The sequence below is a fragment of the Leucoraja erinacea genome, chromosome 3, assembly GCF_028641065.1.
Source record: "Leucoraja erinacea ecotype New England chromosome 3, Leri_hhj_1, whole genome shotgun sequence".
In the NCBI taxonomy this organism is placed as follows: domain Eukaryota; kingdom Metazoa; phylum Chordata; class Chondrichthyes; order Rajiformes; family Rajidae; genus Leucoraja; species Leucoraja erinaceus.
In genome coordinates this window covers 29,049,213-29,062,549 of record NC_073379.1, presented here as the reverse complement: position 1 = coordinate 29,062,549, position 13,337 = coordinate 29,049,213, and the positions used below count along the sequence as shown (strand labels likewise).

Sequence of the window (13,337 nt, the reverse complement as noted above, 5' to 3'; positions counted from 1 at the left end):
ACACCCAGGTCTCGCTGCATCTCCCCCTTTCCCAATCGGCCACCATTTAGATAATAGTCTGCTTTCCCGTTTTTGCCACCAAAATGGATAACCTCACATTTATCCACATTATACTGCATCTGCCAAACATTTGCCCACTCACCCAGCCTATCCAAGTCACCTTGCAGTCTCCTAGCATCCTCCTCACAGCTAACACTGCCCCCCAGCCCATGTCCATCAAAATGCATCTTATATCTTATCCCTCAGAATACTCTCTAGTAACTTTCTGACCACAAATGTCAGGCTCACTGGCCTGTGGTTCCCAGGCTTTTTCCTGCAGCCCTTCTTAAATAGAGGCACAACATTCGCCACCCTCCAGTCTTACGCCCTCCAGCCGGAAGCTCACTCGCATTTAATGATGTCTCGTAAATCTCAGCCAGGGCACCTGCAATTTCCTCTCCATCTTTCCACAGGGTCCTTGGATATATCTGATCAGGCCTGGGTGATACTGTATGTCTACCTTCATACGCATCAGGACCTTCAGTATCTTCTCGACCATAATACTGACTGCTCTCAGACCACTTCCATTGATTGCCTCAAGTTCCTCAGTCCTCATGTCTTTTGCCACAGTAAAAACAGAGACGACATACTCATTCAGGATTTTACCCATCTCCTGTGGCTCCACACAGAGTAGACGGCTTTGATTACTGAGGGGTCTCATTCTTTCCCTGGATACCTTTTTTCCCTGTATGTATTTATAAAATCTGTTGGGATTACCATTACTGTTATCTGCCAAAGCCACTTCCTGTCCCCTTTTTGCCCTCCTACGATTTAACCTTCCTAAATCAAATGAGAAAATTAACAACATAAATAAACTTGCATTTTTCTCTGTTTGGTTTGATAGTTTTCCTCAATTGATACAACTTCAAAAAGAGCAACAAATTTGCAACTCTCCAGAAATGGCAGGAAAGACACCTCCGTAAATATAATTCTTTGGGAATTTTAAGCCATCGTAACACTTTTTTGTGGATTTTCTTAATAACACTTGCTTGAATGAGAAATTTGCTTGAATGGAAATTGCTAATAAAGGCTTATGAAAACCAAAAGTCAAAAACATTTTACTTTTTATGTCTCAAATTATTGAAGTTTTAGAGGCTGCGTTTTGCCTCATCAAAACTATGGTTTTATGCTCAGGCCATATGCTGTTGACATACTTTGTGCATTGAAAGAGTACCTTAAAATACTAAAATATTAACTGACAGCCTGCAAATACTTCATTAACTGTTAAATATTCAGTGCTCCAGGCAAGCCTTTTATCAAACAAGCTCATTAGAAGAGAGAAAAACAAAAACTAAATGCCATGTGGTAGGCAATGGCCAGATTTCAATTGGAGATATTCACATCGATCTGAATAACATCTTATTCACTCTGCTCTCCCCACCTTCTCGTTCCTGCTGTAGGCACATGGTCAGTTCCTGAATAGTGGCTTTGTCCACAGCAGACTGCACTCTCAGCTGGTCCAGCTCCTCTCTCAGGTTCATACTGCAACAAAAGAAACCCAAGGCTGATTACCGGCAATCTCAAGTATAGCTTCTTTCTACAACTCACATTTTCTGCAAACAAAAGTACTTTGAACGAATTTAGTGGCAAAGCGAATAATGATGATCCTGTCAAATATAGGCACCAGAGAAAACTGGAGTTGGTGAGATATTCCCTAATGGAACAATGCTTAGTTGATTTATCACTAAGAGCCATAGCTGACAATTTTTGCACCAGTTGTATTTATAAAAATCTACTTTTGATAGTCAATGATTGCTTTTACTAAATTGCTAATCAGAATGTTAACAATGCAGATTGTTATATATACACATTCAAAATATATCATTATGCAATTTATGATGGCAGTTGATGGCAACTAAAAAATCAAATATATCTAAAAGCAACAATATTTTATGAATGGCTTATTACACAAAATTACTTAAAATATGCAATACAATTTGTCAACCAAAAGTTGACAATTATGGCCATTCAAGCCTCTTCCCAATCCACTTCATTTGCTCTCCCTCACACCCCCAACTATCATATCCTTCCATTCCTTTCTCCCGCTTGTCTAAGGCAGATTGCAGCCTCAGCCAATCCAGCTTCTTTCAGAAGTTCAAATTATGAGTTAAGAAAGCAGAAATCAAATTAGGAACAACTTTAACTCCTTCTAGTAAACCCTGTTTGTACCGTCAGAAATTAATATGAATAAGAACCCAAGCAAAGAACCTATTTGGATCTCTTCCCAACCCATTTCCCCATGAAAATGATAAAGTGAGACATGAAAGTAATAGAACGAGCCACCTTCCCTTAAATGTATCTGTTATTCATCCCAAGTATTCAATGTGGCAGAAAATTCCATATTTCCATCACTTCTCTGATTAAAAAAAATAAGCTTTCCTTGAAATACCAACTGGATTTATTAGTGACTATAATTTTTGACATAGCAGGAGGCCACTTACCGTACCAATTTCTACGCAACCTTCCTGAGCTATTCCAATTATCACGTTTATTTCCCTGTTATGCATTATCTGTTATCAAGTATATCATTACCATGTACACTATGTACACAATGAGCTTATTGCGAACATGGAAATTCAGTGCACACTGATGTATACGGTAATAAACTAAATCAAGCTTTATTCAATGGTGGCCGATTGGGAAAGGGGGAGATGCAGCGAGACCTGGGTGTCATGGTACACCAGTCATTGAAGGTAAGCATGCAGGTGCAGCAGGCAGTAAAGAAAGCGAATGGTATGTTAGCTTTCATTGCAAAAGGATTTGAGTATAGGAGCAGGGAGGTTCTACTGCAGTTGTACAGGGTCTTGGTGAGACCACACCTGGAGTATTGCGTACAGTTTTGGTCTCCAAATCTGAGGAGGGACATTGTTGCCATGGAGGGAGTGCAGAGAAGGTTCACCAGACTGATTCCTGGGATGTCGGGACTGTCTTATGAAGAAAGACTGGATAGACTTGGTTTATACTCTCTAGAATTTAGGAGATTGAGAGGGGATCTTATAGAAACTTACAAAATTCTTAAGGGGTTGGACAGGCTAGATGCAGGAAGATTGTTCCCGATGTTAGGGAAGTCCAGGACAAGGGGTCACAGCTTAAGGATAAGGGGGAAATCCTTTAAAACCGAGATGAGAAGAACTTTTTTCACACAGAGAGTGGTGAATCTCTGGAACTCTCTGCCACAGAGGGTAGTTGAGGCCAGTTCATTGGCTATATTTAAGAGGGAGTTAGATGTGGCCCTTGTGGCTAAGGGGATCAGGGGGTATGGAGAGAAGGCAGGTATGGGATACTGAGTTGGATGATCAGCCATGATCATATTGAATGGCGGTGCAGGCTCGAAGGGCCGAATGGCCTACTCCTGCACCTAATTTCTATGTTTCTATGTTTACACTACCTGATTTTCCTACCACCCATATACACGAGATAATTCATACAAAAAACAATTAACACAAGCTCCACAATGACAACACTCGGTTGGCATTACCCGGCAGAATGACAGTGTGTTGCCCGTCAGCCACGGCTGTGGCCAAATGGAATTTACACATGTGTCCTGGGCATCTCCCTGCGGATAGATTAGAAGAATGGTTCCAACCCAAAATGTCATCTATTCCTTTTCTCCAGAGATGCTGACTGACCCGTTGAGTTACTCCATCATTTTGTCTCTACTTCGGTATAGACCAGCATCTGTAGTTCCTTCGTACACATATGCTGATAAGTTAACTGACTACTGTAAATTATTTCTAATATGTGTTTGAAATGTAGTCTAACCAAGATTCAATCATTTCAGCAAAACTTTGCTACTCTTCAGTTCTATCCCATAAAAAACAAACCTTAATTTAAATCTTTACTTCCTCAGATTTATGTATTTATTCTGTAATCCTATTTTTTTGCAGTTTTACAACCCCACAAAGAAGAACACTGAGGGGACAATTATTGTTCATATCCTTAAGAAAAGGAAATAGTTTTGTGTTAAAGTTCTTCAATGCTATAACTGGAAGGGTTGACAAAGTGAAAGCAGAGAATATGATGTATTTGAATTTCCAAAAGGTATTAAATTAATAAACGCGATACATTGAAGCCTCCCAGAGGACACAAAAAGACAACATATAATGTGGAGAGTAGACAAAAATGCTGGAGAAACTCAGTGGGTTGGGCAGCATCTATGGAGCGAAGGAAATAGGCAAAGTTTCGGGTCAAAACCCTTCTTCAGACTGATGTGAGGATGGGGGGTGGGGGGTGGGGGAAGAAAGGAATGGGGGAGAATAATGTGGAGAAATGTGAAGATATTCATTTCGTACAAGATAAGTTTGTAAAATGTGACAGGCTTTTGTAATTTTTGCATCAAATTGCCTGTCAAGACTGAAATCACAAATATTGAGCTGTGTTTATGATCCACATTGTTAATGGCTCTGTTATTGATGTGGATTTATTTTGTGGCACCTTAATAAGGATATTTTGGAAGTTAGATCAATTATGTCATCTGCATAGACCTACCCTATTCTCCGATTCTCAGTGAGGTGGGCAAACATGGTGCTTTTGAAGTCTATGTTGATTACATATTCATGATTGAATGACCAGAATACAATCAACCAACTTTTTATCAGAAGCAATGATCCACATAGAACTTCAGATGCAGACCACTTCGAAATGTTGGACTGGAATTGCAAAGATAATTTATTGACAAACTTTGAGTTTCACACAATTTTTCCCCTATTTTCTCCGCTCTTCTGCTCTCTGGTAGAAATCTGCTCTATTTGGCCCCATAATATAAAATACTAGAGAATATGGGGCCAAAGTTTAAAGGAGATGTGCGGGACATGTTTTATCTACACAGAGGGTGGCGAGTGCCTGGAATGCGCTGCCGGGGGTGGTGATTGAAGCATAAACGCTAGTTGCATTTAAAAGACTTTTGGATAGGCATATGGATTTGCATGAAATGGAGGGATATGGGTTAACAGCAGGTTGATAAGTGATGGTCTTGACATCGTGTTCAGCATGGACATTGTGGGCCGAAGGACCAGTTCTTGTGCTTACTATTTGATGTTCTAAGGTGAGAAGGGCAAGATTTAGTACAAACCTGAGGGGCACCATTTTCACTCAGAAGGTGGTGGGTATATGAAACAAGCTGTCAGAAGCGGTAGTTGAGGCAGATACAGTAGCAGCACTTAAAAGACACTTGGGTTTAGGCTATAGGCCAAATTTGGGTGAATGGGACTAGCTTAGATGGGATATCTTTGTCGGCGTGAGCGAGTTGGGCCAAAGGGTCCGTTTCCATGCTATATGATTCTATGACTCTATAGTCAGACTAAGCCCTGCTCATCCATTATCCCTGCTGCCTCACTTCAATTTTCACTCAGTTCATTAATGTCTCAATTTTAATGTTTGCATTCCTAAGTCCAAAACGCTATGTGATCATGTCCCTGAATATCTATCTTGCTTTCTCAAACTCAAAATCTCCTGCACATTTTGAACTCTATCAACAACTAAGTATTTCCCAGTCTCAATGACCATGATTTCAAACACTTAGATATCAAGTTCTGGAATACCACTTAAAACTCTGACTACTCATGTTCTTCCACTTCTGAAATTCACAAAACCTGTTTCTTTAATTAAGGATTTGCTCACCCAACCCGATACTGGCTTGATATTATTTTTTGTTGGCATTGCTTTTTAAGGTCACTTGGGATATTTTGCTAAATTCAAAACAGGTTCAGCTGTTACATTGGTTGAGGTTTGTACGATTGAGGGCACAAAAATAACATTGATTTCAAATTAGCTAAATTTCAAATTAAGGTTTAAAGTCTAATTTAACTAATTGCAATAATATTAACATAGTAAAAGCAATAACAATAATGATATTTAAACTTTTGTTAGCTGTAAATGAATAGGAAGAACATGCAGGTTTATCCACCCCAAATAGTAATGATTTGTTGGTAAACTGCTATGCCTGCTTTTTTGTTGGTTACTTGCTCCAGGCATACACTGGTCCTGTACCCCCACTCTTTCTCCCCTGTATCGACGACTGCATCGTGACCTCCATCTGCACCCAAGAAGAAGATGGACTTTATTAACTTCACCACTATTTTTCACCTTGCCCTTAACTTCACCTGGACTATCTCTGGCACATCTCTCCCCTTTCCTGATCTCTCTGACTCCATTACAGAATACAGACTATCGACTGAAGTCCACGACAAACCTACTGACTGCCTGCTGTTTTATGGAAATCAGGAAGGAAATAGATTGGGTAACTGCACATTTACCCTTTACAGAGTATTTTAGCCAGAAGCACAGGCATGGGTTTAATATGAGAGGGGAAATATTTAAAAGGAACCTTAAGGTTTTTTTTTTACACAGAGGATGATGGAGATATGGAACAAGCTGGCAGAAAAGGGAATTAAGGCAGGCACTATAGCAACATTTAAAAGAAATTTGGACAGAGACATGGAAGGATAGGTTTAGCGGGATATGGGCAAAATGCGGGCTGTTGGGATGAGCGTAGATGGAGCATTTTGCTTGGCTTGGGTAAGTTGGGCAAAAGGACCTGTTTCCATGCTGTATGACTCTAAATTATGTTCTTTAAACTATGCTAATGAGAGAACAATGAGCGTTTTGTATCACAAAATATCAATAATAATATGATACTTCAATATTCAATTGCACAGAAATCCTGACAGTACATCTGGCTCACTCATTAGTCCAGAGTGAGAGTGGACTGTGTAGTATGAGGGCATGTGGCTGTGGCAGGAATACAGAGGCTGAGAACGTTACGAGGTTTACGGCTGAAGTCAAGGATTAGAGACATATATTTCCCGCTCCCTTTAAACGTACTGGTTTCACTAGAAAATCAATTGCATTAATGTGTAACATGTGGAAAAAGTAAAATAAAAGTGTTTGGATATAAAAAAGGAGAAACTTGGAATAGTTCAAATAACTGCTAGTCCACTACCACCAAAGTCCCCAGGGTATTGAAGTTTTATTGTACACTCTAAGAAATTTCTTGTACGAAGGGTTGCACTACAAAACATTTGGTGTCGTTCCTTTAGTAGGACGTTTTTTTTGAGTAAAATACAATATGCCAGCACATGAAACTGCCATTAAACAATATTTAATGCACTCGACAAAGGTGAGGTCAAAATAACTTTTCTGCATTACCAGTTCGAGCTTTTAGGAAAATGTTCCCTTGGACAAAATATAACATTGAATCTCAAGAGATGCAAACTTATCTTGGCCCTCACTGACCTGCCAGTGTGCTATTATAACCATGGCAGAGAAAGTGGATGAACAGTAAAGATTACCAGAGCATTTATTCCATACACACTTCAATAAGAATGTGTAAAGAAATAATGGGAATATGTAGTTGAGTCACTAGAATTCTTAGAGAACTAACTATTTCAATTCACTATTAATGCTTCATCCCATCCCATCATGTTCATATGCAAAGGGGAATAGGTTCTTTGCAATTGCTTTGAAAGTGTGTTAATTAATTTGCATTGAAATTGTTACTCTCTGAATCAAACATTGCTTTTATTTCAATGCAAGATGCGTGACAAATAAATCAATTAACTCCGAGCATGATTTGATACAAGGGACTGTGACATTATAGCCATTACCGAAACCTGACTGAGGGAGGGATAGGACTGGCAGGTGGGGTGGGAGATTGCAACCTTCACGTGGTCCGCCCTGTTTTCGACTAATGCAATCAACCCGACGTGCACAATCAAATATGATCAAATAGAACAAGTTGTCCCACAACTTTAGGCTATGCACACCATATCGCAAAGGTGAGATAAAGGATGGGTAGAAGAGGAGGGGGAGTTGCTTTATTGATTAAGGAGAACATTGCACCATTAATAAAACATAGAACAGTACAGCAAAGGAACAGGCCCATCGGCCAACAATGGTAGTGCCGAACACGAGGCCTAGCTTACCTGATCCCATCTGCCTTCACATGCCTTCTTGTGCCTGCACTTCCATGAGTCTATCCAAAAGCCTCTTAAACCCCACTATCATATCTGCCTCCACCACCATCCCTGGCAATGTGTTCCTAATGCGGCCTAATTAAAGTCATATAGAGCTGCATCAGACTTCCTGACTCTTATATTCAATGCCCATAGCAATGAAGACAAGCATGCCACATGCCTTCTTTACCACCTTATCTACTTGTACTACCACCTTCAGTGAGCTGTGACTCCAAGATCCCTCTGCACAATAATGCTGTAAAGGGTCGTGTCATTAAAGGGCCTGTCCCACCTGCGACTGCATGTGGCTAGCGCGACCTAACGTGGTCGCTTGAGCCTTACGGCCTCGTGGGTCCGGTCCCACTTCGATCGCCGGAGCCGTATGGAGTTGTACGGGGCTGGTCCCGACATCGCACGGGTCTCCAAAAAACTGACACTGTCCAAAAATTCCGCGCGGCAACGGCCTGTTGGCCCGCAGCCGCATTGAGGCCGCACACGAAGGAGTCTTTCAACACATCCTTCTTCTGTCCCACTGGTAATCTCTTCCCAACTTAGAGCCTGGAAATTCATGTCCTATTCAGCAATCTCGTGATGGGCATGCAAACGGCGTTGTCTGACCAATGTAGCCGAATAAATACAACCAGGGTCTAAATCTTTGCACAGGAAAGAACTGCAGATGGTGATTTAAATCGAAGGTAGACGCAAAATGCTGGAGTAACTCAGCGGGACAGGCAACATCTCTAGAGAGAAGGAATGGTTGATGTTTCGGGTCGAGTCCTTTCTTCAGACTGATGTCAGGGGAGTGAGCGGTACAGAGAATGTAGTCGGAGATAGTAAGACTGGTGGGAGATCTGGGAAGGGGGAGGGGATGGAGAGAGAGGGAAAGCAAGGGCTATTTGAAGTTAGAGAAGTCAATGTTCATACCGCTGGGGTGTAAGCTACCCAAGCGAAATATGAGGTGCAGGTCCTCTAATTTGCGCTGGGCCTCAATCTGACAATAGAGGAGGCCCAGGCCCGAAAGGTCAGATTGTGAATGGTAGGGGAATTGAAGTGCTGAGCAACCAGTAGATCAGGTAGGTCATTTCCTGTGGCGCCGACGATGGCTGCCACGGTGTACTGCTCCTTGCTGTTTTATCTGTGTTTGTTTGTTTATGTCGTCGGTGAAAATCCCACAAAGATCACTTTTGTGAGAGAGGTACTCATTAACATCAGATATTCGGTACCTCCAAACATTGTTCCGGAGTTCTCTCACTCGCTGGATTATTTGGACATACATGTCAGCGGGGCTGTGGCTGCGTTCAAGGTCTTGAGATGGAGGAGGATCCGTGGGAAGCGGCTGGAGCACTCACCCGACTCCAGCGACAAGGATTACGCACGCCGCTCCCGAGTATATTCCTTGCAAAGCTACGTTCTCTCAACAACAAAGTGGACGAATTGCAACTCCTGTGCCAAACAAAAAAGGACCTCTCGAGCCACTGCCCTGTGCTTCACCGAGACCCAGCTGTGTGAGTCGACCCCGTACGATGCGCTGCAACTGGCAGGTTTTCAACTACACGCAAAGCGGAGGCAGCGGGGAAATCAAGAGACGGTGGAATATGCTTCTATACCAACCAGGGCTGGTGCAGCGACATCACGGTACTGTCTAACTTCTGTTCTCCTAATCTGGAAACTTTTTAAATAAATTGCAAATCCTTTTATTCTCCGAGGGAATTTGCCTCTTTTATTCTCGCTGGAGTTTAAATCACCCCCCCCCCCCCAATTCGCTAACCAGGTAATGGGAGTAGAGAGTGACTTCCCAGCCTCCATGGTCATTGTTTTGGGGGATTTTAACAAGGCGAACCTCAGCCAAGAGCTTCCAAAATACAGACATCACGTTACCTGCCCCAGCAGAGAGGAGAGAACACTCAATCATTGTTCCACTACAATTAAGAACGCATTTTGCTCTGTTCCCCATGCCCTGGGACTCTCTTGTCATTGTTTAGTTCACCTTATTCCGACCTACAGGCAGAGACTAAAATCTGGTATGCCTGTGGTCAGAACAATAAAAAAATGGACAAGCGAGGGCCTTGAAAACCTACAGTCCTGCTTTGACTGCACTGATTGGAATGTGTTCAGGGAAGCAACCACAAGCCTCAATGAATGTGCAGACACTGACATCATATGTCAGCTTTTGTGAGGACAGTTGCATTCCCATTAGGACCCAGATCAGGTTCAACAATGACAAGCCTTGGTTTACAGCAGAACTCAGACAGCTCCGCCAGTCTAAAGATGAGGCCTACAGGAGCAGGAATGCAGACCTCTACAGGCAGGCCAAGTACAAGCTGAGAAGAGGAATCAGAGCTGCCAAGGAAAGGTACTCTGAGAAGCTGAGGAGCAAGTTCTCAGCTAATGACTCCTCTTCAGTGTGGAAGGGCTTGCAAGAAATCACCAGCTACATAGGGAAAACCCCCCGCTCCTTGGACAATCGTCAGCTGACCAACAACCTGAACGAGTTCTACTGCAGGTTCAATAGACAGAAACATAACACCAGTACCCCACTCCCCCACCCACCCATTCCTCCCCAATCACCACTTCACACCAACTGACAGCCTGACTCCAGTCTGCAAAGACTGGGCCCTCTTCCACTACACACCCCCTCCTTGCTGCCCAACATCAGTCTGGCCACTCCTCCATCACTAACAATAGCAATTGAGGAGGTGGAAAAGCTATTCAGGAGACTGAAAAGCTGGAAATCTCCAGGACCGGACAATGTTTCCCCCTCTACCCTCAAGCTCTGTGCCGAACAACTGGCACCAGTCTACACAGACATTTTCAATCAGTCCCTGCAAACCTGCACTGTCCCTGCCTGCTTCAAAGTCTCCACTATTGTTCCCCTACCCATAAAGCCAAGGATTGCAGGTCTTAATGACTACAGGCCTGTCGCACTGATCATGAGTCATGAAGACCCTTGAAAGACTTGTGCTGGCCCACCTGAAAAATATCACAAACCCCCTGCTAGACCCTCTGCAGTTTGCATACCGGGCCAATAGATCAGTGGATGACGCAGCCAACCTAGGCCTGCACTTCATCCTCCAGTACCTAGACCGCCAGGGGACCTATGCAAGGGTTTTGTTTGTGGATTTTAGCTTCGCATTCAACACCATTGTACAAAGCTACTACACTCCAAACTCTCCCAGTTGACTGTGCCTGAACCCCTCTGTCAGTGGATCACCAACTTCCTGACAGACAGGAAGCAGCATGTGAGGCTGGGAAAGCACATCTCAGACCCGCTGACCCTCAGCATAGGAGCACCGCAAGGCTGCGTACTCTCCCCTCTCCTTTACTCTCTCTATACCAACGACTGCACTTCCACAGACTCCTCGGTCAAGCTTCTCAAGTTTGCGGACGACACAACCTTGATTAGACTGATCCAGGATGGGGAGGTATCTGTCTACAGACAGGAAGCGACACAGCTGGCAAGCAAAGCACCAAGACAAATTCCTTGTATGTATACATACTTGGCTAATAAAATGTATTGAATTCAATTCAATTCAATTAAGGCGGACTGAGCGGGTGTGATCAGTGAAACGATCGCCGAGCCTGCGCTTGGTCTCGCTGATGTACAGGAGTTGACACCTGGAAACAGTAGATGAGGTTGGAGGAGGTGTAAGTGGACCTCTGCCTCACCTGGAAAGATTGTTGGGGTCCTTGGATGGAGTCAAGGGGGGAGATAAACGGACAGGTGTGGCATCTCCTGCGGTTGCAGGGGAATGTACCTGGGGAGGCAGTGGTTTGGGTGGGAAGGGGCGAGTTGACCTGGGAGTTGCGGAGGGAACGGTCTCGGCGGAAAGCAGAAAGGGGTGGAGATGGGAAGATGCGGCCAGTAGTGGGATCCCATTTGAGGTGGCGAAAATGTTGGAGGATTATATGCTGTATGCGACGGCTGATGGGGTGAAAGGTGAGGTGAGGACAAGGGGGACTCTGTCCTTGTTACGAATGGGGGGAGGAGGAGCAAGAGCGGAGCTGCGGGATATCGAGGAGACCCTAGTGAGAGCCTCATCTATAATGGAAGTGGGGAACCTTCGCTTCCTAAAGAATGAGGACATCTCCGATGAAACCTTTGATCTAAATCTTTGCATGCTGACCAAGAAGGAAACACTGACATGGATTTGATTATCCAACCAGTAAACATGGAGACATGTGGAGACATCATTGGTGGCATTTTTCCAATCTCCAACCTATTATCAGTTAGGCAGTTTCAAATTCATTAACCATCCCATGACATATAACTAGTCTGCTTCAAGTTTTTGTGACATACAATGTTGGAATAACAATAGAAACAGTTAAAATTTTCATTAAAATGATTGAACTTCACGTACATTAGCCAATGGGGAAACAAGATTCTAACTTGTCGGACAATAGTCAGCATTGTGATTCAATATTTAAGCCAAATAAAATCAATCTTCCTTAAAAGCCCCAGGCAAAAGTGCCCTATCGAAAAAGCATGGAAAATAAAACTAAAATATTAAAGCTTTGATTTAAGTTTTGCCAAAACTACATTTCAACTGCAGTTCTGATGAGATTTTATCATGTCTCTCTCCGTAAATGCTCCTAGATCCATGGAATATTTCCAATATTTTTTTTTATTTCATACTTCCCACACCTGCAATATTTTCCTTTTAGAGAGTAATTAGTACTGTTTTCTAAAATCCTTCAAATACTCCACAACTTTTCATATCTGAATGTACGCAGGCAGTCAAAATTAGAAAGTCGGAAGTTGTCGTCCAAGTTGTTCTCATCTCCAATAACGTGATATACCAGTACCTCACCAAGACACATCACTGAAATGGTTGGTGGACGTGAAGTTATAATATACCCACTTGATACTCACTAAAGCCATCAGGGTGTATTCAAGCAAGAGTGAATTCTTAACCACAGTATCAGTCATAATTACTGTCAGGCAATCTCACAGGAACTGATTTTAGAAGTGCTCCCACATACGCTGAGTGTTCCAGTACTTATTGCATCTATTTCAGATTTCCAGCATTTTCATTGTTTTTTGCTTTACTGATGTGAGCAACTGAGGGTCTTGTTCGGAACCAGTGATGTTGGTATTAAATAAGACACCAAAGACTGTCTCCCCAAAACTACTCAAACAGCAAAATGGTCATCTAATGTCTTAAAAATAGGTTCCAAAATGAATATTAATCATATACAGGAGACGTTAGATTTGTATAATTGTTTAGTTAGTTCAGAAGTCACATGAACAGTGGTAATTCTGAAGAATGAAACCACCATCTATCTTTGGAGGTAAGCTATGAACAAAGCAGCAACAGAACACACACTGTCAAACTACAAATTACACCC

At 42.7% G+C, this 13,337-nt stretch overlaps 1 protein-coding gene across 8 annotated transcripts in view; it reads right to left on the bottom strand.

Moving 5' to 3' along the window:
• The window catches only part of cntln (centlein, centrosomal protein), a 369,478-nt gene that overhangs the window by 195,666 nt on the left and 160,475 nt on the right, over window positions 1–13,337 (bottom strand). For all 8 annotated transcript variants that reach the window (XM_055632370.1, XM_055632366.1, XM_055632367.1 and 5 more), the window contains one exon: window positions 1,421–1,521. In XM_055632370.1, the coding sequence (XP_055488345.1) occupies window positions 1,421–1,521 (101 nt within the window). The remainder of the gene's footprint in view (window positions 1–1,420; window positions 1,522–13,337) is intronic.